This window comes from Neopsephotus bourkii, unplaced genomic scaffold (genome assembly GCF_033783945.1).
Source record: "Neopsephotus bourkii isolate Nb327-2 ecotype Australia unplaced genomic scaffold, CSIRO-AGI_Nbou_v1 NB_1433, whole genome shotgun sequence".
Lineage (NCBI taxonomy): Eukaryota > Metazoa > Chordata > Aves > Psittaciformes > Psittacidae > Neopsephotus > Neopsephotus bourkii.
In genome coordinates, this window is record NW_026901910.1 from 1131634 (window position 1) to 1158614 (window position 26981).

Here is a 26981-nt window from a genome sequence, read left to right on the forward strand (position 1 = left end):
GAGTGTCCTTGAGGAAGGAGGGACCCGTGGCTGGCTTTGCACTGTGCTTTAGACACATACCCTGAAACCCCCACTGCTCTCACAGCCACCCGCACAGCGCTGCCACCTCTGCAGGCTTCCAGCAGAGAGCCATGGAAGCCATGGGAGCGCGTTCCCTCCCACCCCCTCTGTGCCAGCATCCCGGCTGGAAGCAAAGCCAGGAAGGTCCCTGCCGCAGTCCCACGCGGTGCGGAGGTCGCTGCCCACCCCAAGCGCAGTTCGGGTAGGGAAGGTGGCGGAGCGGGGCTGGAGCCCCATCTAGTGGAGTCAGGCCCATGAGAGAGCTGGAGAGAGAAGGCAACTCAGGTGAGCAAGCTCCCTCCTAACAGCAGCGCATGGCATCGAGAGCAGGCATCAGCCTCTGGTCAGAGGCTGGCAGCACAGAAGTCGCTGCGCTTAGCCACAGCCTTCGCTGCCCTCCTCCCTGTCTGTGTACAGAGGAGAGTGAGGATGAGGAGCTGGCAAACGCCACTCTTGAAAAGGCACAAGGAATAAATGGGTTTTATCAGAGTAAAATAACCAAAGTTGTGTCCAGATTGTGTCATCAGTGACTAAACCCCCCAGGTTTTACAGCCTGGCACTTACAGGCTCATTTCTGTGAGCCATACAGTGCCTCTAGGTGCTGAGCTGCTTTGAAGTCTTTCTGCTTCTTTGGTTTCCCTTCTGTGTAAGTTGCTTGCAGTAGTTTGAACTTCAGAAACACCCACTGTGAAGGGTTGCTAGGAAGGTCCTGACCGCAGCTCGCATCCAGGGTTGTTTCTCTCTCCTGCTCCTCCAAGGGTATTTACAACAGGACTCCCGAGACTTGAACCGGGTTGGTGCAGAGCGGCCACCCCTTGCTGTCAGTGACGTTCCGTGAAGATGTTTTGAGCCTCCGCATTTCCTGACATGGGCTCATTTTGTCACACACGTTCCGTGCCTTGGCTGCCTGCAGGTTGCACTGGAAACAGTGAGTCTCCTCCGCACTGCTGGGTTCACAGTTCTGGGAAAACAGCTTGGGCCTCTTTCTTGTAAGCGAGCCCTTGGAAAGCCAATGTGTGCTTTCTTCCCTCGCAGCCTGCCTCAGTGATGCCCATCTGATGTGCTTCTGAGGAGCAAGAGGAGGAGGAACGCAAGGATGAGGTTGGAGCAGTCCTTGCCTCTCCTGGGAGGACTCCTGCTGTGTGCGGGTGAGTACGGCTGCCCAGTGCCCATGGGGACCAGAAGGTGGCTGCCCTGAAAACCAGAACGTTCTGAGGATTTCATTTTATTTTACATTTTATTCATGCTCTTTTCCTAAACCATTTTGTGATCATGGGTAAATAACTTCAGACTCACTGTGATATAGTGGGACTGGTAGCAATATCCACATTACCAGTTTAAATTGACTAGCATTTGGAAAGCCTGGGGCAAAATGCACAGGACCTCTAAAGACTATAAACAAGCTGGTAACTATGAGAGAAGTTTGAAAGACACTTAAATGGCACTACAATAAAACAACAGCTATTCTGCTAATGTGCTGCAAATACCAACTGCTGTTCTTTGAGAAGACTGAAAACATCAGGTTTACCCATGGTCTGCTCTTTTTTCCACTTTTAAGTTAGCTAAAGAAAAAACAGGCCACCTTCTCTCCAGGCAAGTTCTATGCCTGTGGAGTTCCAAGTCTACAGCTCTGTTACAAGTAACTCCTATCATAAAGCAAACATTACCTGGCATGAAACAGTGCTGAATACATGAATCAGGTCATTCCTGTACTTACGTTAATTTCTACCAACAAATGCCCTTAAAGCAAACACAAGTCTTATTAACACCTCCTAAAAACTGTTTCTATAATATTCCAACTCCAGAGACTTCAATGGAGCTACTTGTTTCCAACCAAGAGAGCAAAATCACACCGATAAACTATTTCAGTGTTAAATCAAGCATCGGGATCCAATCCTCCAAAGAGTGCAGTGCTGCAGGGGACAGGGGTTCTTCCTGCAGAGACCAGGCATGATTTTCCAGCAGTCTTTGGTCCATGATGATGAAGCAAAATTGTGGGTTCACAGCTTGGAACAACCCTTTCCTAAAGTGGGTCAGCAAATTACTCAGATTTCCAGCCTGCGTTGGGCTGTGTTAAAAATGGCTTCCAAAGGAAAAGACTTCATTTCAAAACAACATCCTGCCTCCCTTAACAGAATGCTTCTAATGCCTTTAGCACAGTTATAGGAGTATAAGCAGCTCTTTCAAGCAGCTGGGTTCAGAAAAGCTATCCTTGAAGTAGGAAAGGTGTGTGGTATCAGTAGCTGAACTTCTTAACACCTCTTATTCTTTCTTTTTGTAGCTGGCACCGCAGCTCAGCAGGGTAAGTGTATTTTACCAGCATTCTTGCCTATTGATGATCAAAAGACCAACTATGCCCCACAAATGAGGAGTAAAAGTTCAATAGAAATACCTGAATTTTTGCAAATACTGTAGGATAGGGGAAAAAAAATCACTGTTCTTCATTAATTGCTACTGATCTCACTGACTTGGAAAAGCTGCCTGTTGTGAATGCCCCTCATTATTGCTAGTGATCCCCAAGCAGAGTTAGGCGTTTTCCAACAGCAACAAACAGTAAGGTTTGGTTGGTTAACACATTATTCTCTCCTTTGCAGATGATACAGAAGCACAAGAGGGTAAGTGTATTTTAACCAATAATCTTAACTAGTTAGCACTAGAAGGGAAGCCTGCTCAAAAGCCATTTGTAATGCTGGTTCCCTTTCTCCTTCACCCATCTTCCAATAAAGGATTCCTGGTGGAGATTTCTGGAACCACAGTGACAATCACATGTCCCTTGACTGAAGGCACCATAGCCTGGCAGTCAAGTGGAATAAAAGGAGTCAGCGACGCACAGAAGTACATTATAGAGAATCATGAGAGCTCTCCTGTCAGCGTGAGTTGTTCGGCAGGTCCCAAGAAGTATGAAATGTACCTGAATGCCAGAGGTGAGTGAAAAAGCACACAGTGTATGGGTTAAAGTCTGCACATTTCAGTGATGGATATTAGGAGCTAGCACCAAGCAGATGAGTGAGGCCTGGACTTTGCTTGCTGGAAAGGAAGAGTGCCCATCTCTGAGCACCCTCATCTCTCCTCCTGGCAGTGTGTGCAAACTGTGCGGAGCTGGATGCCTTGGCAGTGACAGGGATCATCAGTGCGGATCTCCTCATCACCTTCGGGGTGCTCACTCTGGTCTATTACTTCAGCAAAGACAGGAAGGGCAGAGCAAGCGCTGGTGCTGGCAGTCGGCCACGAGGTAAGAGCCGTTTCAGGCATCTCTGCCCTCCATGATGTCTGCTAAGCACTAAATGGAGCACTTGGTTTTAAAGAAGTTCTAAGCTGATAATAAAGCCATGGAGTTGACCCATGATATGCCATACCCTTGGATCATCTCCGTGAAAGTCCTTTGTGTTGTGTTATATGAGTTATCACCAAGGATAAATCCCCTTTGCCTTTGTTGCAGGCCAGAAGATGCAGCGTCCTCCCCCTGTTCCAAACCCAGACTATGAGGTATGGAGTACCTGTGTTTTGTCTCTCTCTTTGCTGGCTGGAGAGGGATAATGGGATAGCCATAGCTGGGAATCCGTAGCATTTATGCATTTTGCTCCTTTGAAGAAGCATCCAGTTAAACTGTGGTGCTGTTTGAGGGGGAGTTAATGAGGATCCCCAGACTAACACTTCTATTCCCACAGCCCATCCGGAAAGGCCAGCGGGAAGTGTATGCAGGCCTGGAATCCAGGGGCTTCTGAAATTCCCACTGATGCCAGGCTGGAAAACAGCAGCAAAGGGGCTCAGTGCTTCTGCCCAGCTTGGCATTTGGAATAGGGCAGCTACTACACAGGGCAGGTGTCTGCTGCCATCCGCTGTCCCACCCTGATGTGTTCTTTCCACCTCCAGTTTGACATAAGGGAAAAGAAACTGATGAGCACATTGGCAAGAGAAGTTTTGCTCCTCATTAAAGGACTGCAGCCTCACTCCTGGTTCCTGGCCTCCTTTCCCCTCACACTTCTCTCTCTGCTCTAGTTGCATGCTCTGGTTTTCCCTTCCATTTCATATCTGCTCCCAGTGCCTCCACTGGCTCCAGCATGGGCAGGCAGTGGGCACAGGGTGTGGGTCCTCCTCAGAGTGACTGGCCTCCTGCTCTCATCTTCTTCATAGCCTATCTTCATTTTGCTGCCCAGGATTGTGACACAAGGAACAGAGGCAGGCAGCATATTAAAACCAGAATGATGCATTTGCATAGAAAGCCACTGCTTTGAATGAAAACGTTTCAGTCAAAAAGAACAGCTTTCATTAAAGAAAAGACCAGCATTTCTACCAGTATGTACAAACCTACCTGTCCATCCCGCAGCCCTTCAGAGCAACAGCTCTGGAGAAAGGAAACTGCAGCGGTGAGGGGGCCTGGGGGTGGTTTAACCCTTGAGTTTCAGCATGAAGAGCTAAACACCAGTGAGTTTCATGCTTCAGATTGCTGTGCTTACCCTGCAGGATGTGGTTTTAAAGCAGCACAGCTGGGTTTACCATACAAGGCCCTAAGTACCTAGGAGGGAGATTGCAAGATAGAAAGAGCACTACCCCCCAGCAGCTCTAAAACCACCCTGGGCCACATTCTCACATTCTGCCAAACATCGCTGCTCCAGGGCTGCTTGCTCAGCCCAGCCGTGCAGCCCATTGCCATGAATGGGATGGGATAAATTCAGAGCACTCTGGGTGCTGTCTGGGTGTACAAGGTCAACATTCTGCTTCAAGCTACACCCCAGTGCTTCTGCCATGTATGGGGCTGCATGTTTGCCCCAACCAGAACCATCCCACGCTCCCCTTATCTCAGTGGGATCAGCTCCCATCCAGTGACACCTCTCTGCCTCTGTGCTTAGCTGCACTACAGAAATGCTGCTTTGTCCTGCCTACTTTGACTAGCCAAGTTGTAAACATCACCTCTGCTGGCTCTTTGATTTGTACAGACCATCCCCAGCCACTCTGCTCCAGGTGCCTCCTGCTCTTTGGGTGTAGTTAGCCACCTTTGCTCGTTACTTTGAGATCTGATGCTAATGAAAATACTTTGCACAAGGCAGTCTGCTGGTCACTATCTTCATAGTCCTGCCTTACCTGACGCCACCGAGTCAGAAGCAATTCACAGCCTGGTGCTCTCTTTAGAGCTTCTCAGAAAAGCAGGGGAACCCACCTACATGTGTGTGCAACGGGCAAAAGGGGGGTGACCTGGTTTCTGAGGTTTCTAACTGCTGGCAGATCCTGTCTGTTAGCTGCCTCGCATATTGGCCATACCCAGACCACAGTAACTGTCTCTGCTAGAGCTGGGGAGGGGAGACTTTACCAGAAGGAGCTGGGTTGATGTGGGGAGACCCAGTGCTGCTCAGTGGTTGAGCTGGGAAAAGCTCTGGAAGTTTGCTGCACTGCATCCTGCACTCAGCCTGTAATATGGGATGCCAGTGCCTGGTCACAAAGGCCAGACACTCTGTGGTGGGCTGCTGAGCTACCAAGAACACTGGAGGTGCAGGGAGCATGGACCACCTCTGGCCTTCACTGCCTGGCCAACTCCTCTGCCATGTGTTTTGCAAGGTCTCTGCTCCAGTTTCCATCCTCTCTGCTGTTCCCATTTCCTCTTTGGGCCCCCACAAACTCTTCTGGGAAGCCAGCACGGTTAGCTTCTTTGCTCATGATTCACTCCCCTAAGCACTGAGGCAGTTGCAGGCTGGCTGTGTGCTAGGGACCTGGCACAATCAAACCTCTGTGGTTTGGAGACTGTGATTAGATGCTAAACCTTGCATATGCAGAGCAAACATCCCCCTGCCCTCCCCTTCCTGGCACAGACACGAGCATCTGCCTGCACTGGCAGAGCAGTGTCCTATCGGGACAGGCAGAAGCCCTATGGCTCTGCAAGCATCCAGTGTGCACCTTCCCCTGGGACTGCACAGCTCCCCAGCCTCAACAGAACTGATGGAGCAGGGAGACAATGGGATAGGCTCATCTTTAATAGGAGTGATACAGAAATGCAGGAGGTCACGGGAAGGGCAGAGTGCTGCGAGCAGCACATCCCAGCAAGGAGCTGCAGGGCTCTATAGGGGAAAACTCACACTGCCTTCTGCCAGCAGGAAGCTTACAAAGGCAGTGCCAGGGCAGGGTACCACTGCTGTTGGGCACTGGTGGTGGCTTTGCTGCAGGATCACTCCTGGTGTGAAAGAGTCACAGGCTCCAGCATCTTCCCACTTCACTTGCGGCTCTTGGCAGGTCCCAGCTGGCTGTACTGCTCGTTGTCACGCTCGCCGAGGGGCTAGGAGGAAAACCAGGAGAGACAGGCTACAACAGTGCCCGTGCAGCCCGGGGATGGGTGGTACGGGGGATGAAGCCCACAGGCATGCCCACACACCCACACAAGAGTACCCAGCTTACCTGGTAGAGCTGCTCATTGGCAATCAGGTTCTGCCTGTCAGAAGCTAAATGAAGAAAGATGATCTAGGATCAGGGCAGTCACAGGCAGTGCAGTGAACATCAGCAGTGAACATCAGCAAACAACATCAGTGTTGTGAACAGTGCAGTGCAGTGAACATCAGCAAACCAACTCAAGCAGCTTCCAGCCCTGTGCTTTTACTTCCTCTGGGAGGCTTGATGGGAAGCCCCTGCAAGGCCTCAGATGTTCCTGTGTCACCCGTGGCTGCTCCCGGGATTCTGTTTTGGTTGACTTTGTGCATTCACTGGCTTCTCCTGGGAAGCTGAGCTAGGGGCAGTAGGGATACATGGAGAGCTCACGCAGATCCCTGCATTAGACACCCTGCTGCCTGCAGCTGGCAGTGACCAGGCTCCGTGGGCAGTGATGGGAAGTCCCTCAGTAGCACTCAGCTCCTAGAGATGCCCATGCACGTCCTGTCCCCCCCACGGGCTCCCCCCTCACCTCGTGACATGCGCCCCTTGTCCTGCCCAGTGATGCAGTACACAGCCACCGCCAGGAAGACGGTGGCGACGACATCTGCGACCACGATCCCCGAGATGGTGGCAGCATCCACTTCGATGCAGTTCTGGCACACTGGAAGCCAAAAAGACACAGACACTGAAAGCCGGGCCATGACAAGGAGCCTGCCCCTTGGCCGTAGCCTGAGCCAGGATGAGTGCCAGGTTATGGCACTGAACATATAGCTCTCATGGGGACAGCAGATGCAGAACATGCAGCTTGGCTGTTCCCAAGAGCAACCTAGCACAGGAACCACCAGGGCTTCTGCAGACCAGTAGAACAACCCTCAAGCTATGGGAAATGAGCAGTTCCCTCATAAATCTGCTTGGGTGAAAACTCCTACAGAAGCCAGGTTTGCAACACTTACTTCGGTAGTGCACCTGCAGGGGAGGGCTTCTCTTTCCTTTGTCTGCTTCACATGTATAGATGCCTCTGGGATCATCGTAAATCGCACCCAAGTCCAGCTGCGTTGCGTTTTCTACCCAATTCCCATCTTTGTACCATACGATCTGACTGTTGCTGCCCCCTGCACACTGCAGGAACACCTTCCCACTGGCTTCTTTCACGGTTACTTTCTGTCCTGTGAGAAGCAGAAGAATATGGAGTGTCTCACAGGTGAGTTATCAACCCTCACAGTGGTGCAGAACGCAGGGATGTCATTGATGGAGATTGCTAGTGTAGGAAGCATCACATTAGGCTGTCCTGAACAGTAGAATGGACAGCACAAACAAAAAGAACCCTGGAAAAAGCAGACTACCCAGTGGAAAAGCAGCCCAGTGGTTACATTAATGCAGCTCTGAGCAGTTTATAAAGATCCAAGTGTTCTTAGAATGAGAACTAAGTGGAATGGGGTGGTCACCCAGCCTCCATTCAAACTGTATGTGTGTGACCCCAATCCCGCACACAGACTGCATTGGCCTTGAAGTACAACTGCAGCAAGAGAGGAACAGAAAAGTTAAGGGTTTCCAGCAGCAGAGACAGGAGCTGAGCCCAAACAGGGAGGCACATACACATTGCAACAGGCTGTAAATGGAGAGTAAATCCCCTGTCTTCTTTGCTGAGTACAGAATAGAGCCTCTCCTGCTTCCACACATGGACCGGGCACAGAGCCCATGGCTTTGGTCTAACGCTGTGATACTGCCAAGCCCAACATCTTATGCTCTGTCGCTGCAAGGCGGGTTGGAGCTATCACAGAATGGTCCAGCGTGGTCCATACCATACACAGCATGGTCCACACCATACACAGCATGGTCCGGGGCAGGCAAAGCTCTCACTGCAGCAGCCCGCGGGCAGCGCCCCGCACCCTGGACTTACCTCGGACACCCCAGCTGGCCCCGGCCAGGCTGGCCAGGAGCACCCAGGCACCCAGCGCCGTTCCCCTCCGCATGGCACCCAGCGGTGGCGGCACTTTCCCCTGCTCGGAGGAGAGGACGTGGAAAGGCACCACCCGCCTTTGTCAGGTACCGGATGCCGGGGGCTGGAGCCTGCCTCCCACAGCAGCTGAAGGATGCCTGAGGTGCCCTGTGCTTGCCTCCACACCCCAGCCATGGAGTGACAGGGGACGATGGCTGGCATTGAGTGGTGGCTGCTCCAGCATCCAGGGACCCGGAGCAGCCGGGGAGCCTCCTGCAGCAGTGGTCCCCGCACACGCTGCCACGCACCCCAACAGCCGAGGGTGTCCCTGCAGCCACGGCACCCCGCAGCAGCCGGGGAGCCCACATCATCCCGCAGCATCCCTGCATCCCGCCCCATCCCCGCGGTACCCTGCAGGAGCGCGAAACGCCCCATCAAGTCTGTCGCTCACCGGCCTCCGTAGCGCCGGCACCGCCCCGGGGCGCTGCGCGGCTGCGGGAGCGGGAACGGGAACAACAGGAACATGGCGGCGCCGGCGGGCTCGCTGGTGGCGGCCGTGCTGGCGCACTCGGGCCGCCTGGACAAGGAGGACCTGGGCACCCGCATCGGGCGGCTGTCCCGCCGCGTGGAGGAGCTGAAGGCAGGGCTGGGAGAGGGCTGGGGGGCTGCGGGACGGCGGGGGGTGCGCCCGCGCAGGGCGCCGGGCCGTGGCCTCTGTCCCCCGGGAGCGGGGGAGCCCCAACGCGCCTTGTTCCCTAGGGAGAAGTGTGCAACATGATCAACAAGAAGTACAACGAGTTCCTGCCCAGCGTGCAGAGCGCCGAGGAGCTGGCGGCGCAGGTGGAGGGGCTGTGCAGCAACATCAACCTGCTGAAGGCGGGCATCGAGACCGAGGTGACAGCGCGGGCCGCGCACAGGGGCCGGTCACTTTCAGCCCAAACCCGGGCCCACTCCCCCCACCCAGACACACACCTTGGTGCGTTAGCAGGAGGCCTGGCAAGTACCCTGGGTGATGCCACTCCTGAAAATGCCTTTAGATGCCACCTGCAGAGGGGTGTGCCACACTGGGGTGTTTACTTAGGGTGTAAGCAAGCTGTCATTAAGGGGTTGGCCACGTTCTGTTGTACAGCTGGGAAGGTGTGTCACATGTCTCCTTCCGAAAGAGAAAGATCACCCTTGTGTATTGCAGTACAGTGGGATGCAGTAATGGGCCAGCCCAGCCTTGGTCCTAGATGTTGTATTGATTGAGAAGTAACTTGGCTCAGTTCAAGCATTCTTGCCTCTTAAACAACTGTATTAAAGGAACACTGAAGTCCTCTTGACTGCCTTTTGACACTAACTTTCCTTACAGTACATTATAAAACCTGTAACGTATTAAAAGATAAAACTAGCTTAAAAATGTTTCCAGAAGACAAAGAAAAAATGGATGGGGCCTTCTTCCTCCTCACCAAATTATTGTAGTAACAGAAATACTTTAAATCTCATGGTGTTGTCATGTTGAAGGGGAAAAGTTTCTAATAACATTTGCTTGCTGTAAATGAACTACAGCTGTAAATGAACTACAAACAAACAGTTTGTTCTTTCAGGTTCAGCGAGATCTGAACGTCGCTGTTGCTGAGTTTACTGAGCTGAAGCAGCAGCTGGAGCGAGACACACTGGTTCTGAGCATCCTGAAAAAGCTGCAGGAGGTGAGGAGGGGCTGTGGGAGGCATCCTCTGTGCTCCTCACTCACTCTGTGGCATTATCCTGGCTCTCTCCTGAATCACTGTCTATAGCTCCCCTGCTTCTAGCCATGCTGTTTAAAAACTTGCAGTCTAATAGCAGCTACGCAGTGACATGGCTCTGTTTGCTTGTTGCAGTTTGATGTTGCTATTAAAGAGTACAGTACTGCCTTGCTGGAAAAGAAGTACGTTGCAGCAGCTCAGCACCTGGAAACGGTAATAATGCTTTCAGAAGCACATGAGAATATTGTTCATCTGTACTTTCAGTGTGTTTCACAAGATGCTATTCAATAGCAGGGGCAACAGTTACCTGTGTTTTGTGTTTGGCGTTTACCACCAGGCACGAAGCATCCTCAGATTGCTGGAATCCCGCAAGGGCTTTGAGCTGAAGATCCTGAAGGCGCTGGGCACTGAGCTCACAGTGCAGACACAGAACATGCTCTATCATCTGGGAGAAGAGTGGCAGAAATTGGCTGTATGGAAGCTTCCTCCTTCAAAAGGTACTCACAGTTCTAGGACGTTTCACTTTCTTTGCTTCGCTGTTTGAAATGCCTGGTTTCAAGCACCTACAAGATAGAACATACAGTTAATGCTGTTGGACTAAGGTTGGTTTAATAAGCTCTTTTCTGCCATTCATATAAACTAATGAATGTGAGTGATGAGTGCCAGTGTTCTTTGGCTATCACTCCTGGAGCATTTAGGTACTACCAGAGCCAGTCCAATGTAGTCCATAGATTTTAAGTAGGGTTTTGAAGAATCATCTGCCTCATCTGTCACATTTCTTAGAAACATTGAAGCAGAGATCAGAAACTGATTGCAAGAACTGCACAAGTTTGTACGTTGCTGTCTTCATTGAAGTACAAGCTTTTCCTCTGTAAAGGAGAAAAACCTTTTCCTTTGCCTTTGACTTGAAATGGGAAGAAGAAGGGAAGGAAAGTTATTGTCACTAAACATCATTCAACTGCAAGGTGACCGAAATGAGAAATCTGAATCATTGTAAGATAGATTATCATTCCATTGTCCAGCACTGTTACACAAGGGACTCTCTACCCTCTTCTGATGCTCTTTTACAAGAACTGTGTTTTGTGGATATGGGGAGAAGTACAATATTGCTTTAGCTGCCACCAGAGGAATGCAGTAGCTTCTCTGTTTCAGTGCTGTATCACTGACCACACTCTTGACAGTAAGATGATGATTGTTTTTCTTTAGAAGGCAGCAGCCTGGAGTCAGTGATGCATTCAGAATTGCACTTACACACGGTGTCATCAAAAGAGGAGGAGATTGCTGGCCCCCCTGTTGCTTCTGTGCTGCAGGCGTTTGCTGTCCTGGGAGAACTGCACACCAAGCTTAAAATCTTTGGTAAGATGGACTGTGGATCCAGATGAATATAGCTATAAGCAGCTCAGTGGGTATGAGTTCAGTCTTGTATGAAGGATATCAAAGTCCTAGTGAAACCAAACCCAGCATTTTACCTCCTTTGCTGTTCCCCAGTACAGCTAATCAAGAGAATGTTTCTCCCACACCATGCAAAGAATCTTTGCATCCAAAGCAATTATGGTTTGGCCCCACTGGAGCAAACTGCCTGCCTTCTGCTGTTGGAAAACATCTTGGTTTTTTATTTCTCAGGCCAGCTGTTGCTGAAACACATCCTCAAGCCTCTGATTTTATACCCGTCTCTTCAGCCATGCAGAGAGGAGCAGTCCGATGTGTTCGTCCTGCGTTTTAAGTCTGAGGAACCTAGCTTGGATCATTGCTCTCCTATGGAGGTTTTTGACAAGATCAGGCTGATCTTTGAAGTTCTCCACAAATACCTGCTGAGTAGGTATTTTCTACCTTTTCGGATTAGACTGAGATTAGTGTCTTGTTCACATAATGGGAGATGAAGCTTTATGTGATATCTGGTTGTTAAGCATATTGAATTATGATAAAGTCTAAGCATATAAGCAACTTTTAATGTTATCTTGCTATGCTGTGCTCTTGGACGGCTTGGCACCTTGTCAAACCAGACTTAGCTGGTCACATTGGCTAGAAACTGGCCTGGGCTTTGCTAGCATTTCATGAAACAAACAGGCTGGAAAGCAGGCTCAGTTCACACGAATTCAGGTGTCTTTTGGGCAGGTGGGCAATTCCACAGACCCTGCACAAGACCTTACCTCCAATGTAAGACTGTGGGAGCAGTTGATGGATGTTGTTCTGACAGGGGGGATCAAATGAACTGGTGAAGGGTCTGGTCCAGGAAACAGGTGTATTAACATCCCTTTCTGTTCTCTTGAATTCAGATGTGCCTCTTGAGCAGCCTGTGGAAGATAAAAAGGGTTGTGGAGTTATACTGGCAGAACTGCTAGGTGACATGATATGGGAAGAACTGTCAGACTGCCTCATTCAGAACTGTCTGGTGAATTCAATCCCAACCAACAGCAGCAAACTAGAGCAGTATATAGAGGTAGGTCTCCAGATTCTTTCAGATCCATGCAGTTTGCTGGCAGGAAATGCCAGGTTGCCAGCTTGAAATAAAAAACTGAATAAAAAACTGCCAGCTTTTTCCAAAGGATTGCTGAAAAGCTGTTGGGTCATTAGTGCCCTCTAAAACCTAGTTTCATCCACTACTTTCAGCCAAGTGAAAGAGTTCATACCCAACTTTGATTTTGATCTTTGAGTTTAGGAAGCTATGTTAATTTAGAATTTGTGTCTGCTCTTCTCAGGTGATTAAATCCACAGAGGAATTTGAAAAGGCCTTGAAGAACATGCAGTTTTTGAAAGGAGACACAACTGATTTACTGAAATACGCCCGTAATGTCAACTCCCACTTTGCTAACAAGAAGTGCCAAGATGTGATTGTGGCAGCCAGGAACCTGATGACCTCAGAAATACACAATACTGTAAAGGTGACTGTTGATGCAGTACGCTTTATGTGGAAAAAAAGCTGTTAAAGAAGGCTTGTCTGGAACAGTCAAATAGGAGGGGTTTTGTGGCCCACCACATACTCTTGATTATTCAGGGATCTTGGCAAACAGGGTATAAAATATTAGAAGTTTGCTTGCATAGGCTTTTCTGGCTAGTGCCATAAGCATAAGAAATTCTAGAGGATTACTCACAGAGTTGCTTCTAGGCATGCAACAGGATGTGGACTGTTTTGTGCCCTGCTGCATCGTTCGTAAGCCAGACTTTGAGCAGTCTTAGGGGACTTCTGCACCTTTGTGTTTATCTCGAGTCTTAAATTTCTGTCATTCAGTGTTTTGTAGTCTTGCAGTCTCCTTTCTGTGGGCTGGAAATGATATTACACCTCTCGTCTTCCCGTAGATCACACCTGACTCCTGTGTAACCCTACCAGAGCTTCCTGATCCCGGGCCAGGAGATCACTCAAAAATGCCAAAAGCTTCTGAACTTCTGCACAACGACGTGGTGAATTTGGAGAATAAGACTAACCTGAGCCAGTACACGTTTTCTCTGCCCACATGCCGCATTAGTTCCTCAGTGGAGAAACTGATGGAGTTGGCTTATCAGACACTGTTGGAGGCCACTTCCAGCACAGATCAGTGGTAAGAATTCTGTATCAGCAGATGACTCTTTGGGGTCAGATTCTTACTGCTTTTGGCAGCACAAAGCATCTGCTAATGGATTAAAAGAACTTGAACAAAAGATACCTTAAAATTAGAATCAGTCATTTAAGTTACTCTGTTTTGGCTCGAGGATGCATCCCTGAACAGCTGCAGGCAGGGTTCCCTGCAATACTCAGGTTAAGCAGCCTTTTGGACTGTTTCCAGGGAACACTCAGCTATGCTTCACTGTATTTTAGCTATGAAGGCAGTGAAAACATGGCAGACTCCCTAGTATGCACAACGTAATTCATGGCTTCAGTCTTTAAGTTGGGAGAAATACTGCTGTAGCATTTGCTTCAGTGTTTTGTCGTATGTTAGCTGTCAGTTGTTTAGAAAAATCAAAACCATAAAATGATAAAGAGATGGCACCCATTCTCAGAGGGCTTCCTGCTTGCTTTTTGCTGGGTGATAGCAAAATGCTCCAGCTCTGCATCTGTGAGGGCTCTTCAGAGAAAACAATGAACCACATACAGTTTGCTTTAAAAACTGGAGGCCACAATCCTAAAGGAGAAGAGTTGCCTAGATACTGAATGCCCTTCAGTGTACTGTGGCATGACTTAACCCACACCTGGTGGGGAAGGGACACTGTCCCCTTTGTTCCTAGGGTTTCATATATCTCCCTTCTGACATGTGGTCTGAAACTTGTCTTTCCCACCCTGAACCTACAAGGTCATCACAGCCTTTGTGAACTATCCAGAGTGCTGCCTTTGTTGACATTGCTGTAACTGATCCTGACAATCTATTCTTTGTGCCAGGGAAAAGGTTGAGGGTCACTTGTGAACCAGATGTTAATTCCACTGACAAACTAATGTGAGCCTTATTTGCCTTGTAGCTGCATACAGCTTTTCTATTCTGTACGGAATATATTCCAGCTGTTCTATGATGTAGTGCCAACGTACCACAAGTAAGTGCCTGTGTATGTCTGTTTTGGAGAGAGAATAGTGCTATTGAAACAGCCCCACTTGTCCCTAGATTAGTAAAGGCTTCCCCAGTAGCAAGAAGTCAGTACTCTTCATCTATTTGTAAATCATACCTGCTCTGAAGTAGGTGCTTGAGAGTTTTGGAGTTGGCAGTCCTATGGCCAAGGAGATAGATTGCAGTTCTTAAAACAGTTGTGATTGATTCCAGGCAGTTTGATTTGACCTGAGGTCTGATGCACAGATTTTCCATTATGTTTTCCCTGTAAAAGAAAGGACAGCAGTGAGGATTGCAAGTGATGATACATTGCTGTAAGAAACCACTGGGGTGATTACTGAAAGGGACTTAGCTCTCTTTTTCTCACCAGAGCTTTGCTATAACAAAGTATGTTCCTGTTTGAAAATCTGCTGCTAGAAACTGTGAGCATATAACACATGGTTCAGATGCCAAATGCATTTCACTACTCAAGAAACTCTTAAATGCTTTTATTCCAACTGGTGTCTTTATCAGGCATTGCCCACAGTTACTTGCAGCATCTGAGACAGACCAGGAGTTTCTCCAGCATAGGCATAACAGGTTTTTAACAGAGCTAAATGCATTTCTTCCTTTTCTCTACCTCCTTGGTGGAACAGGGAGAACCTTCAGAAGTTACCCCAGCTGGCAGCTATTCACCACAACAACTGCATGTATATTGCTCACCACCTGCTCACCCTGGGACACCAGTTCCGATACCGCCTGACTAGCATCCTGTGTGACGGAGCAGCTACTTTTGTGGATATGGTGCCTGGTTTTAGGAGACTTGGTAATTTTACCTTTCACTATTGAAATACATTGATGGATGATGTGGTCATTGATCCTGGTGTTTGTTGCTGAATGATTTCATGTAACTGTGGCTACTGACTCGAGCAGTGGATTGTCATTTAAGGGTTTTGGACAAGTAGCAAGGACATCTTGTGGATTGGAAAGTCTTGACAGAGCATTGCAACTCTAAACAATATGGGTGCTTCAGGCTTGACTCTTTGACACGCAGCTCTTCTTGTCCAGCATATAGTTCCAAGAAGTTGATTATCCAGTGAGATGTTTATTGACTGCTTAATTGCTTCTCCCTGCTTGTTTTTGCTTCTAAAGGGATGGAGTGTTTTCTGGCCCAGATGCGAGTGCAAAAAGGAGAAATCCTGGAGAGGCTGTCAAGTGCCAGGAATTTTTCTAATATGGATGATGAGGAAAATTACTGTGCAGCTAACAAAGCAATAAGGCAGGTAAGCGAGGCAGTCAGAGCCAAGTATCCCCTTGGCTGTAGGTGTTGTCCTTGGGAAGGCAGGGTTTGTAATCTCAGTCCTGAGAACTGTGCACTTCTCTAAACAGTTTCCTGGCGTGATTTTTTTTCCCCTGGGCTGTAAAATTGAATCCAAGTTCAGTCCCTCTGGCTCCAAGTTGAAATGAAAAGGTTCTTACCCTTGAACTTCCATTTATAGTCCATCTACAGTTTTCAGTGAAAAGATCTGCTCCACTTTTGATAAACCTTAATGAAAACTGAGAATGTTGCATTCCCTTCCCCAGGAATGTCTGTTCCATGTGATAGTTTTACACTTCATTGCCTTTGGCTTCTTTCAGACTGGTTTCTGACAATGTGTAGTCACCTTATCATTTGATATCTCTCAAAGTTCTGTTGATAACACGTAGGTAACACATAGCTCTTCTCTTCCAGGTATTACATCAGCTGAAAAGACTGGGAAAAGTCTGGCAAGATGTCCTCCCAGTGAACGTGTACTGCAAGGCTATGGGGACTCTGCTGAACACAGCTCTCACAGAGATTGTCACTAGGATCACTGCCCTAGAGGTAAGTGTGTTTGTAACCTCTAGAAGTTCTTTCCAAAAGCAGGAGTTCCCAGGAACAGTCATCTTTCACAGAAACTATAATTGTGGCCCTGTCTCTCGGCTATGTTCAAGATACCAATACCTCCCATCCAGTTGAGACCTCTTACAGTGATTCCATGGCTGTCTGGGCAAGGGGAGAGTCAGGAAAGTGGCTGTGATTTTGTCTTGGTTTGGATTTAGGTGTCATTCCTCCAGAAACATTTCTGTGACTGTATCTCCTTTACTATTTTCAGGGCACAGGAGCTAAGTGTTGTCTCAAACTCCTTCCATTCAGTCTGTCCATCTCTAATATATGTCTCCATCCTATCTGTGCACTAGATGCTGAAATACCTGTGGCATTTCAAATTGCAATTATTATCTGTCTAAATCTCCCCTTGACTCCCAGTAGTGTGTTTAGGTGATTGTCAGGTTACCTTGGGTTGAGCACAACTGTTCTACTGCATTTCTTAATTAAAATATGTTTTCACAGCAAATGATAGAAATACATTAGTGCATCTGTTCTAGTTGTAGTCAACATCTAAAGAGCCTTCCCGCTCCATTAGGCCAGTAAATCCTCTTTTCCCTTAACAGCTAGTTTACAGACACTTGCTTAGGCTGTGCCTGCCACAGAGCTTGGCCTTCAGCACTGGGCTGGCAATGCCTGGGCTGTTCCCTTGTAAACTCTCCGGACCATCATCACAACACCTCTGCTTCACAGGGAAGTGCTTGCTCATGCACCAAGATGTGCTGTTTAGAAGCACAGCCTTTGTTCTGAGGCACACACTGAGAGCTTGCTGAAATAGCTACTTGTGAGCTAAGTTAGATTAGCTTGAGAATATTAAACATGATGTAAGCCCTGCTTTCACCTTCACAGGCACCTTTTTTCATTTCACTTATTTCTTGGCATTCCAAAAACCATCTAACTGCTCCCTGTTAACATCTATTCTAGGATATCTCTGCAGAAGATGCAGATAGGTTGTACTCCCTCTGTAGAACCATGGTGGAGGAAGGACCCCAAGTTTTCACCCCATTACCTGAAGATGACAAAAATAAGAAGTACCAAGAGGAAGTTCCAGTCTATGTGCAAAAGTGGATGACATTCAAAGAGCTGATGATCATCTTGCAAGCCAACCTCCAAGAAATCGTAGATCAGTAGGTGTCTTCCTTTGTTCCTTTCCAGTTAGCTCGTCACCCCAATACAAGGCAGCTGAGGGCACTGCACTCAGGGGACTCTGTTCAGATGAAAGGCAATCACTGTTAATAAGAACCAGATAACTGCTCCTGGGGCTGTTTCTTGGCTGGGTGTTTATAGTCCATTCCAAGCTTGCTCGTACATTCAGCCACCTCCTGCAAGGAAAAGGCAATGGTAAAAAACAAGTGCCATGAGAGAGGCAGCCACAGAGTGATTGTGCATCCCCTTTGGCTTCTCCAAGTTGAGAAGTGTTTCACAGTAAGCAGCCTGGCATTTTGCCTGCTGTTTTTGATGTTAGCTGTGCCTGCTGATGCAGTCATTCCACTTGATTGGCCTCTGGTTTTTTGATGCTGTTTCTTGCTCCTTTTAACTTACAAGGGGGATTTATGTGAATTACACATGAGGATTTGCATAATTACATCTATTACTTCAGTTGGCATGAGTTGTCAGAAGCCAGACATACCCTATTCATAGCTGCCTCACACATACAGCTGAATGGCCAGAAAACATACTGTCCTCAGCAGGCCCAATTGAAAAAGGTACCAGCCATGGAGAAAACACACAGGGAGAGCAGTTGATTTCCTCTGCCCTGCTCATTGCTGCTGTTGGAACCATGTTAGACACCAAAGTCCCCAGCTCTATCTTCACCTGGGCACAAACCACTCTTATTTTCTCCTGTTGTCTGGGAGATGAATGGGAGGTTTGTAGACAGGCTTTGGGCTTATTTTGGTAAAGGAAAAGGTACAGTTTATAACAAGTGCAAAACTCACCCCACAAACTGTTGCTTTATATACCCCACTAAACAATTCTGGGCTCAAGTTGCATAGAGCTAACAGGCTGCTAACTGGGTGGGTTTTACCTTCAGACTTACAACTGTACCAAGTGCTCAGGAGGCTTGTTTTAACGTGACATTTCTGTGCAGTTTGGTTAAATAAAGCTCTTTCTCTCCCACGTAGGTGGGCGGATGGGAAGGGACCTCTTGCAGCTGAATTCTCAGCAGCTGAAGTGAAGAGCCTGATCCGAGCCTTGTTCCAGAACACAGAAAGGAGAGCAGCAGCACTGGCCAAAATTAAGTAACTCTGTGTTTACTCCTACCTGTTGCAGCTTCTGATTAAGCAAGAGGAAACTGAGTCTGTCAAGTACTTTCTGGATTGGACCATTCTTATTTGTACTGGTATTAAAAAAACCTTAGAGTTAGGTTAAGTGCTTCCCTGGGGGCTTGACTTGAGCATTTTCTAGCTCAATGTCTGGGGGTCAAAGAGGATGGCTATGTGCATCTGGGACCAGAACATCAAGGGTGGGTAAGACAGGGGCATTAACTGCTTATGCTCCATCTGCCAGGCAGACAAAATTTGGGCTTGAAGGTTCAATCTCCTGCTGTGATCCCAGAGGTGTTCTGCCCAGATCCAAGTTCTGCTTCATGTGCTGGTGGGTCTGGGGTCCCAGGTGAAGAAGAGCTGCTCTCTGTGATGTTCACCAGCTTCCATTCTCTAGGATTTCATCTTCCTATTAAGCACAGCGTAGGGAAATAAATCAGCTCTTGTATTCAACATCTCTGTGAGAGCAGGCACTGCTGGCAGATGAGCCTTGCATGCAAGGCACTGTGTAACATCATCTCAAGCTTGCTTGCTTAAGGGCCTTGTAGAAGGGTTTTTATTTCTCAATAGTGAATCTTATCTATGCAGTTTTACATCAGGGGACAGGAGCCCCTTTGTGTCTTACCTCTTCTGTCCCTGCAAGTTACATACGAAACCCACAGAACGCTGAAGTGCCAAATTTTGCTCTTTCCCACCTCAGGTTTCTCTGAAGAGCAGGACTCAAGAGTGGAGAAGTAGGGGGAGGTGGGGGAGAGGAGATCCTGTTCTGAGTGAACTGTTTATCAAGCCACAGGCTCTTGCACAAGTGGCAGAATTCCTCATGGAAAATATCTTAAAGCTGACTGAGAATTTTTCTATCTATCTCACTGTACCAACCGCAGAAGCCAGTTCAGCGCCTTCCCTTCCCTTTCTGTTGTGCATGAACTAGGCAGGTCTGGTAGCTGTAGCGTTTCAGGTAGTACATTTTCTGTCCTTTTAGAACAGAGAAGCGTAAATGAACATGAAAAGGGAGTGAAGTGTGCACTCATAGCATCATCTTTCACGTTACAAAAGGCCGTGTTTAAGACTGAGAAAGGTACATTTCTGTTAGTTGAAAAACTCACCAAGAGCATTCATTAAGACATAGCCTGGAGGCCAAGATGCTCCAGTTGCTGCACGCAAACAAAGTGTTTCCTACTGTGTAGTGCTTACAACTCACTCATGAAAGTTTCGGTCACAGAGCTTAACGTTTTAATCTGTTCCCTACTGTTGTATCCTTCTCATTCGCACTCTTGTTTGACTTCAGTTCACATTTGCAAGCATTTGTGCAGGACTGGCCTCACAGCTGCCTTCCACATTGCACTAAGCCACTGCAGAATGAATGGCCATTCTGTCTGCTGGGTCTGCCAGGCACAGCCGTGGTGAGGAGACCCTTCTGTTGCTGGCTTTAACTGGGACAGAGAGGGAGCAAATGCAGTCAAGTGGGCAGGCAGACTGAAAGCAGCAAGGAAGGGAGATACTGAAGCAAAACCTGACTGCTACTGAGAACTCGAGCTTTTTCTTCTCCTCCAAGTAATTTATCTGAAGGCTGAAAGTGTTCCCAGAGCACTTACATCTCATGGGATCCCTGCCCCTCTACACCCAGCAATCCAAAAACACCCACATCTTTTGAAAAACAACACTTCTCTCGTGTGGATTGTTCATAGAAATGTAATTTGCTATTTTCTTTAATAAACTATTTATACTGAGTGCTTTTGCTAGTGGTGTCTGGCGATTCCCTTCGGGTGTAGTAACAGGATAAATCAGTCGTGGGCCTTTCTCCACTTGCTGCATGGCAAAGGTAAGGTTGCTCTGGGAAGTCTCTTCCTTGCCTTGTTTCTAGTACACCTGGTAAAAAAAATGAGGAGAAAAGAATCAGTACCCTAAAAGAGGTTGTCCTAGAGGTTCATGCATTAAGTGTGTGCAGAGGGGAAGAGTTAGAATTGGATGCTTGTACTGGGGTTTGTCTCCACAGCCCAGACAGCTGTAGGTCAGGCTGAACATACCTTTGCTTGCTCCAGCTTACCTCAGTGATGTGATGAATCCATGGCAGGAGCTGAGCCACATTGGTGTAGACCCCAGGGTAGTTGGGTTCAGCACAGCCCTGGCCCCAGCTCACGATGCCCACCAAGCGCCACGCGAATTCATCCTGGCAAACCAGGGGGCCCCCGCTGTCACCCTGCAAGACAAAGCAAGGACTAAGGAAGCAGCTCTGCCTCCTGGCAGCTGGGGTGCAGATCAGGCCGGCTTCTCCCATATGGCTTTGTTCATCAGCAGTGCAGGAAGCTGAGGTGCAGGTACAAGTAGTGCTGGCCTCCCTGCAAGCTTCCCATGTCAAGTTAAATCTCAGCCTGACATCAACGGACCAGAGCACTGCAGGCTCTGCACTGCACCGCACTCAAGACTGCTTACTGCAAGCTACTGCCACAAATCCCAGCACTTCCTGGAGACATACAACATACCCACCCTTTCCACACCCGCTGTGCACACCCTGCATGCATCAGTTGCTCCCTCCTGTTACCTGGCACGCATCTATGCTCCCATGCAGATAGCCAGCACACAGCATCCTCGCAGTGAGCTCGCCTGCATACATGCACGAACTATTGCACCTCTTGGTACCGATCAATGGAACAAGTGCTTCCTTCAGGGTCTTGGCAACCTGGGCTGCGGAGGGAGAAAGAGAAGACCAGAGGGAAACTACACCTGCAGGGAGCAAGAGGGGATCTATCTATTAGATGGGAAAGATGGGATTTAAACTTTATGGGTTTAAATACAGCCAGCCCCCCCCCCCCCGAGAGATATGGCTGTGGGGTGCAGAGCTGCTGGAGCAAGGGTGGGATGAAGGCAGGAGGTGCCATTTGCAAGATTACATGCAGCATGGAAGGGGAAGGACAGGGACAGTGGGGAGCAAGGGGAAAACCTCTGGTCAGGGCTGAGCAGTGGGAATAAGATGGGGACTTACCTTGGCCTGGTCTGGTATAACCCCAGCCAGAGACCCAGCACTGCGTGCCCTGGAAAAGGTCCTGGTGTGAGGGTGGCAGACACACAGCACGGATGGCATCTGCTAAGAAGGTGACAAGGTAAGTGCCAGGCCAGTGGGGACAGGTTCATGCTGTGCTCAGCACAGACACAGAGGGAGGCTGTGGAGCTGTCAGCCTGGCACACTGCAGTGAAAGGCTCTCAGACCAGCTCCCAGAGCCACATTCACAGTGATTCACAGCTCTGGCAGTTTTAAACACACTGTTGCTGTGCATTCTGCCTCCCAGGTGCCAGGCTGGGTATCCCAGCTGGGCTGCTCTGAAATGCCACGTTCAGAGGAGGCTGGGGTTTGGCCATCTCTTACTTGTGGGATAAGACATAACCCCACAGATGGGAGGACACCCCAGCATCATGGCAGCCCATTACCTGAGAAATTCAAGGGGACTTGGAGCTTCATCAGAGCAATGTCATAGTCCAGGCTGTTGTCATTATAAAGCGGGTGGTAAATTATTTTCCTTACTGGTACCCCGTCCTCCTGCTTGATGGAGCCGTGGCTGACAGCACCAGCAAAAACCAGCCAGGCAGAGGTCTGAAACCGCCTGTAACTGAGCAGACACCGCGTGCCTCTTACTGTAGGGCAGCAAGGCAAGCACCAAGCCCTGGGTAAGAGCACACTAAGCACCCCAGTGCTGGGCAAAGCAGGTACCTGTGCACGCAGTGGGCTGCTGTGATGATCCATTCCCGGGCCAGCACGGAACCTCCGCAGCGGTGCTGGGAGCCGTGGTACACACTGACCTGCCAGGGCCAGCGCCCCGCAGGCACATCTGCACCCCCAACCACCCGAGCAGCACCGGGGTGCAGCCCACACTCTGGAAGGGAGATGGGGAGCATGTGACAGACAAAGCTCAGGCACCAGACCCTCACAGTGTAGGAGGGGACGGGGCACTCACCTGCGCACTGCAGAGCCACAACTCGACCTGATTCACAGCTGCTCCTGTATGAGAATAAGCCTCTGGGCACAGTGCACATGGACCAAACTCCCTGGTGCCCCACGGAGCCCCAGGGCAGCTGTCCCAGTCCTCAAGGGGGTCACTTCCTGCACACCCCCAGCACAGTTTTCCATATTCCCTTCAGCCCCACCAGCAAACTGCTCCCCCCAGAGCTGCCCTTACCTCACCTGCCACAGGTCTTCCAGGCCGCCTTCCTGGTGGGCTCTCACCTGAACAAACTCCCTTGTGGCATTCACCTTGACATCCGTCAGGTTCACTCCTTTCTGATGGGCCATTCTGCAGAAGCAATAGTAATTACTCCCAGGAAAGGGCTGGGGACCGGCTAGGGGATCAGGGTTATAATGCAGCCATAAGAACAACAGCCCACAGCCCTGCTGCTCTGGCAGGAAAGATGTGCAGCTCTTCTCACAGGTCCCTGTGCCAGCCTGAGCCCTGCTTTCCGCCCTGTATCAGCCCTAACGCCCCAGCCTCCTTTGCTGAGCTCATCCCCCTCGGACCAGGGTGAATAGGGGTGGAAGTGGCTGCCCCTGCGATGCCCACCTGAGATACCCGAGCTGCTGGCACAGCAGGGTGCCCAGGGAGAGACTCCAGTGCTCATGGCATGCCAGGAGCCAGCCGGGATGGCCTTCCACCCGTGCTTCCAGCAAGGAGTTTGCCATGTTTATTCTGAAAGACACTAAAGCCGTGCCATTGAAGACAATCCAGCGCAGCGGATGCACATCTAATGGAAAGCAAGCAAACAAAAAACCCAACACCAAACAAAAAAATCCCAGCAGAAAGCTATTTGAAGCGATTAGTAACTCTACAGAACCTATTCACACGTTCTCAGTGCCTGTGTGGCAGCTCTGCTGAGTGATGACATGCAGGAGTCCAGCAAGAGTTGCCTTTTCTGTGGGATCCCTCCATGCAATGAAGCTGTAATGCTGAGGGGAATGCTGCAGGGCTTAAAAGCAAAGCAAATCAATCATCAAATGCAGTTGAAAGAAGCTCGTGGATCAGCAAGAGATACTTTATAATAAAGAGTGTATTTTCTGTCCTTTCTAGCCCTGGCAGGCACTGTCCTGCACGCTGCTCCTCTCTCCCCATCCTGTGTAGCAGCAAGCAAAGATGTAAACCTCTGCTGTGAGCCCCCTGGACCACGGGGTCTTCCTCTTCACCATCACTGCACACGGGGATCGCATCTGGCTCCTGCAGCAGGGTGAAGCCGTGGTCTGGCTGAGACTTCTTCAGGTGTTTCACTTCAGGAAACAAAGAAGAGGGAGAAGATGGGCTCAGCCTGTGCAGCATCTGAGGATGCACAACACTGGCCATGAGCCTGCATTACCCTCTGGCAGAGCTGATGAGCATCTCCAGCTTGCTGCTGGGACCACAGCCACGTCTCCCTATCCCAAGTCACAGCTCACCAACCAAGGAGCTCCCATCACCACTTTCATGGCAGGGTTCTGGCTGCAGGATGAGGCTGCCCTGGAGAAGACACTGACCTAGGAGCCACGATCCAGCCACCGTCCCCACCAGCAGCCCAGTGACCACAAGCAGCAGGAGCAGCCTCCTGATGGTGCAAAGAGTCTGGAGAGATGCATGAGGAGAGCCTTTAAGAAACAGAGATGGAAAGAGGATTAGCATCGTTTTGCCTGTCTCTCACAGCATCATCAAGCCCCTGGGATGTTACACACCCATTTCCAGGAAGTGCCTGCAGTGCTAGGAAGAGGTGAGCTAAGGCCATGGATTCTGCAGAAGATCAAGACTCCAAGGGCCCCCCTGCTCCCCAAGCCCATAAATTCTCACCCACCGTGCCGCAGAGAGGCCTGCGTCCTCCTCTCTTCCCTCCTTGCCTCAGCTGCTGGGTTCCAGCTTCGCACAGCATCCTCAGCATGAAGCGGGCTGCCAGGAAACTGCTCAGCTAAGGCTGGGCTCTAGGGAAAGGAGCAGAATCCTGGGCAAGGGTCCAGCAGCAAAGCTCATGGAAGGGCACAAGCCACAAGCCACGACCCTGGTGCCCAAGCTGCCAAGGCGAGGGAGCCTTTCTCACCATGATAGCCTGGAGCAAGTCCTGCTGCCGAGCCCCAGGAGCCGAGCCCGCGGGGCTCATCCAAGCAGCTCAGGTTTCCCACTGCACGCTCCAGCACGGGGCTGCGCAGGCGCCCCGCACAGCGGCCACAATGGAGGGAGCCTGTCCCAGGCCCTCTCCATCCCTCTGCTCCCAGGAATACGCTGCTCAAGCTGGGGAGCTGAGGAACAAAATGTCCTGAGCTGGGAGAAGCTGAGGAAAGCCAGATTTCAGTCTCAAACCCAAAAGGTAGTTGAAGCGCATGTAAATCGTTGCCTCATGAAAGAAAAGCTGCTGTTATTAACATACTTCTCCATCCCTGAGAGATGCAACCGATGGTTTGTTGCTCAAAATATCAATGAATGTTTAATGCTATTTACTCAAGGAAATTCCCATGAATATTTCATGGCAGCCCCGTCTCGCAGGTTCAGGCTGTCGATGAAGAGCACCGCATGTGTTGTGCCACAGATCCAAGCTGTGCCGAGCAGCAGGGATGCCTGTCGGCTCCTGGAGGGTAAACACAGTGCCACAGGAGCTGCATGCTGCACCGCTGCTCACCGTCTGTGCTGGGGAGGGGGTTACCATCAAGGCTGCAAAGATCCCCCCAAGTCATCACCTTGGCTCAGCAGCCTGAGCCGCGGCTGGGCTGTACCTGGTGGCACCGGAGCATCCCCTCAGTGCACAGAGGACTGTAGATGGTGCTGGAGGACCAGGGAGGCACCAGTGAGGCAAGAGCCAAGGTGTGCAGAAACCAGACTCAGAAATGCTGTGCCCTGTTCTGGGGCTCAGGGGAAAGGATGGGCTCACCCTGGTTTCTCCTCCCTGCTGCCAAGCACCAGCCCAAGGTCGCTGCAGGACCAGTTCGGGTCGTCTCCTCTCTGAGCATCCTGTGCCTCGATAAGCTGACCTTTGCAGAAGTTAAATGAAGATGCAGGCTGTGAGCAGCCAGTGAAATGCAAACGCCTTCACTACAAGCAGCAAAACACAAAGCAAGGATCAACCTATGCAAGGGAAATGATAAAACAGCAGTTTCCCAAAATATACATCAGCAGCAGGTAAAAAAGAAGACACATCAGTCAGTCTATAGCACCTCTCCACTGAGTCATGTTTGTTTTTTCCCTCTGAAAACTCATTAAAAGAAGATCAATATTTCTATCAATTCTGCCCGCCTGCAATAAGAAAATAGTGACTGAAATGAGAGTGCTTTCTAAATGAAACACTGACACAGAGATGGAAAAGGTAGGGAGGAGAGGAGCATTGTGGCTTTTTCCTCCTGGTTTCCATCATTTTGCTGTGGTTCTGTAGAAGAACAGAGTACAAAATAAGCAGAAGTGATTACAGACATTGACAAGCACTGAAATGCCCCTGGGTTACATGAATGCCTGACAGGTAGCAGAGACACTGTGAAGCATAAGACATTTCCTTTGTCGTTTTTCTAACTTATTCCCATTGAAATAGACTTCCCTTTCCCACCTGAGAATAGGGAGCAGAGCACAGCTGCAGAGCAACAAGCCAGATGTTAGCTCATGCTGCTGTACCACCGAAGATGATAAAGTCATGGCTATATACAGCATGAAGACCTAGCCTATGGTTTGTCAAATGACTTACTTTGAACTTGTGCAATAACAAGCAAAACTTCTCTGCAGTTACTCAGTTCTGCTGAGATTAACAAGAAAGGGTCACTTACGGGCACATTAAATTGAGTATTTAAACCTGACCCACATGCATTCTTCTCCAGCTCAGCTCAGATGCTGCCGGGCATTTCCAAGCCGGGATATGAATCTAGAACAAGCCCAGAGCTTGGCTCTTCAAGGCAGCAACTCAGCACCAGGTGCCCTGCTACACAGATCTCACAGCCTGCTGCCCAGGAGCAATCTGTTATCCAGCCACAGAGGTGCCTGGGAAAAGGGGCAGCCTGGATGCTGCAGCTCTTCAGCTCTACAGGTATGGATTGCAACCGCTGCCTGTGGTTGAGTGGTAGCATCACAAACTGCCCTTTTGTGTTCTGTGCAGGGTTAATGAATCAAGAACCAGGCTCCTCCCAACAAGGTTTCACCCTGGCTGAGTTTTAGCCCTAATGCCCAATACCTGGAGTTTTCTAAGCAGCTTTAGGAGCTTACTTCAATTTGTCATTTTAGCCTGTGCTGACAGCTCCATCCTTCCCCATGCAAAAGCCGAGTTCTTCCTTTG

General features: G+C 49.5%; 4 protein-coding genes across 4 annotated transcripts; 2 read left to right on the forward strand and 2 right to left on the reverse strand.

Annotated features, from left to right (window-relative positions):
* Positions 1-818: 818 nt before the first annotated feature.
* On the forward strand, positions 819-4010 carry LOC133220341 (T-cell surface glycoprotein CD3 epsilon chain). Its single transcript, XM_061368337.1, has 8 exons — positions 819-988; positions 1096-1208; positions 2342-2362; positions 2655-2675; positions 2787-2984; positions 3140-3292; positions 3500-3546; positions 3729-4010. The coding sequence occupies exons 2-8, from the start codon at positions 1157-1159 to the stop codon at positions 3783-3785; spliced, it is 549 nt and encodes a 182-aa protein (XP_061224321.1). The 5' UTR covers positions 819-988; positions 1096-1156; the 3' UTR covers positions 3786-4010.
* A 1993-nt stretch (positions 4011-6003) lies between these two features.
* LOC133220258 (T-cell surface glycoprotein CD3 gamma chain) lies at positions 6004-8566 on the reverse strand. Its single transcript, XM_061368208.1, has 5 exons — positions 8315-8566; positions 7368-7580; positions 6944-7075; positions 6445-6488; positions 6004-6325 (listed from the first exon to the last, which is right to left on the reverse strand). Exons 1-5 carry the CDS (start codon positions 8385-8387, stop codon positions 6263-6265), a joined length of 525 nt encoding a protein of 174 aa, XP_061224192.1. The 5' UTR covers positions 8388-8566; the 3' UTR covers positions 6004-6262.
* Positions 8567-8876: 310 nt separating this feature from the next.
* On the forward strand, positions 8877-20465 carry ZW10 (zw10 kinetochore protein). Its single transcript, XM_061368338.1, has 16 exons — positions 8877-8993; positions 9113-9247; positions 9940-10041; positions 10213-10290; positions 10415-10574; positions 11284-11433; positions 11701-11892; positions 12354-12517; positions 12777-12959; positions 13375-13613; positions 14506-14577; positions 15224-15393; positions 15720-15850; positions 16300-16431; positions 17398-17600; positions 18597-20465. The coding sequence occupies exons 1-16, from the start codon at positions 8877-8879 to the stop codon at positions 18715-18717; spliced, it is 2349 nt and encodes a 782-aa protein (XP_061224322.1). The 3' UTR covers positions 18718-20465.
* A 129-nt stretch (positions 20466-20594) lies between these two features.
* On the reverse strand, positions 20595-24586 carry TMPRSS5 (transmembrane serine protease 5). Its single transcript, XM_061368190.1, has 12 exons — positions 24534-24586; positions 24226-24333; positions 23860-23982; positions 23285-23420; positions 22907-23020; positions 22685-22728; positions 22441-22603; positions 22161-22339; positions 21718-21816; positions 21277-21419; positions 20782-20934; positions 20595-20603 (listed from the first exon to the last, which is right to left on the reverse strand). The coding sequence occupies exons 4-12, from the start codon at positions 23401-23403 to the stop codon at positions 20595-20597; spliced, it is 1023 nt and encodes a 340-aa protein (XP_061224174.1). The 5' UTR covers positions 23404-23420; positions 23860-23982; positions 24226-24333; positions 24534-24586.
* Positions 24587-26981: the final 2395 nt, after the last annotated feature.

Coding starts and splice junctions, on each gene's coding strand:
- LOC133220341 (XM_061368337.1), top strand. CDS start 1,157: ATGAGGTTGGAGCAGTCCTTGCCTCTCCTGGGAGGACTCCTGCTGTGT. Junction 1,209..2,341: donor AGGACTCCTGCTGTGTGCGG/GTGAGTACGGCT, acceptor TTCTTTTTGTAG/CTGGCACCGCAGCTCAGCAG. Junction 2,363..2,654: donor TGGCACCGCAGCTCAGCAGG/GTAAGTGTATTT, acceptor TCTCCTTTGCAG/ATGATACAGAAGCACAAGAG.
- ZW10 (XM_061368338.1), top strand. CDS start 8,877: ATGGCGGCGCCGGCGGGCTCGCTGGTGGCGGCCGTGCTGGCGCACTCG. Junction 10,291..10,414: donor CAGCTCAGCACCTGGAAACG/GTAATAATGCTT, acceptor GTTTACCACCAG/GCACGAAGCATCCTCAGATT. Junction 12,518..12,776: donor AACTAGAGCAGTATATAGAG/GTAGGTCTCCAG, acceptor TGCTCTTCTCAG/GTGATTAAATCCACAGAGGA.
- LOC133220258 (XM_061368208.1), bottom strand. CDS start 8,387: ATGCGGAGGGGAACGGCGCTGGGTGCCTGGGTGCTCCTGGCCAGCCTG. Junction 7,076..7,367: donor CCTGCAGGTGCACTACCGAA/GTAAGTGTTGCA, acceptor TTTGGCTTCCAG/TGTGCCAGAACTGCATCGAA. Junction 6,489..6,943: donor CAAGGGGCGCATGTCACGAG/GTGAGGGGGGAG, acceptor TTCTTCATTTAG/CTTCTGACAGGCAGAACCTG.
- TMPRSS5 (XM_061368190.1), bottom strand. CDS start 23,403: ATGGCAAACTCCTTGCTGGAAGCACGGGTGGAAGGCCATCCCGGCTGG. Junction 23,021..23,284: donor CAGCAGCTCGGGTATCTCAG/GTGGGCATCGCA, acceptor TTGCTTCTGCAG/AATGGCCCATCAGAAAGGAG. Junction 21,817..22,160: donor AGTCCCCTTGAATTTCTCAG/GTAATGGGCTGC, acceptor CCTTCTTAGCAG/ATGCCATCCGTGCTGTGTGT.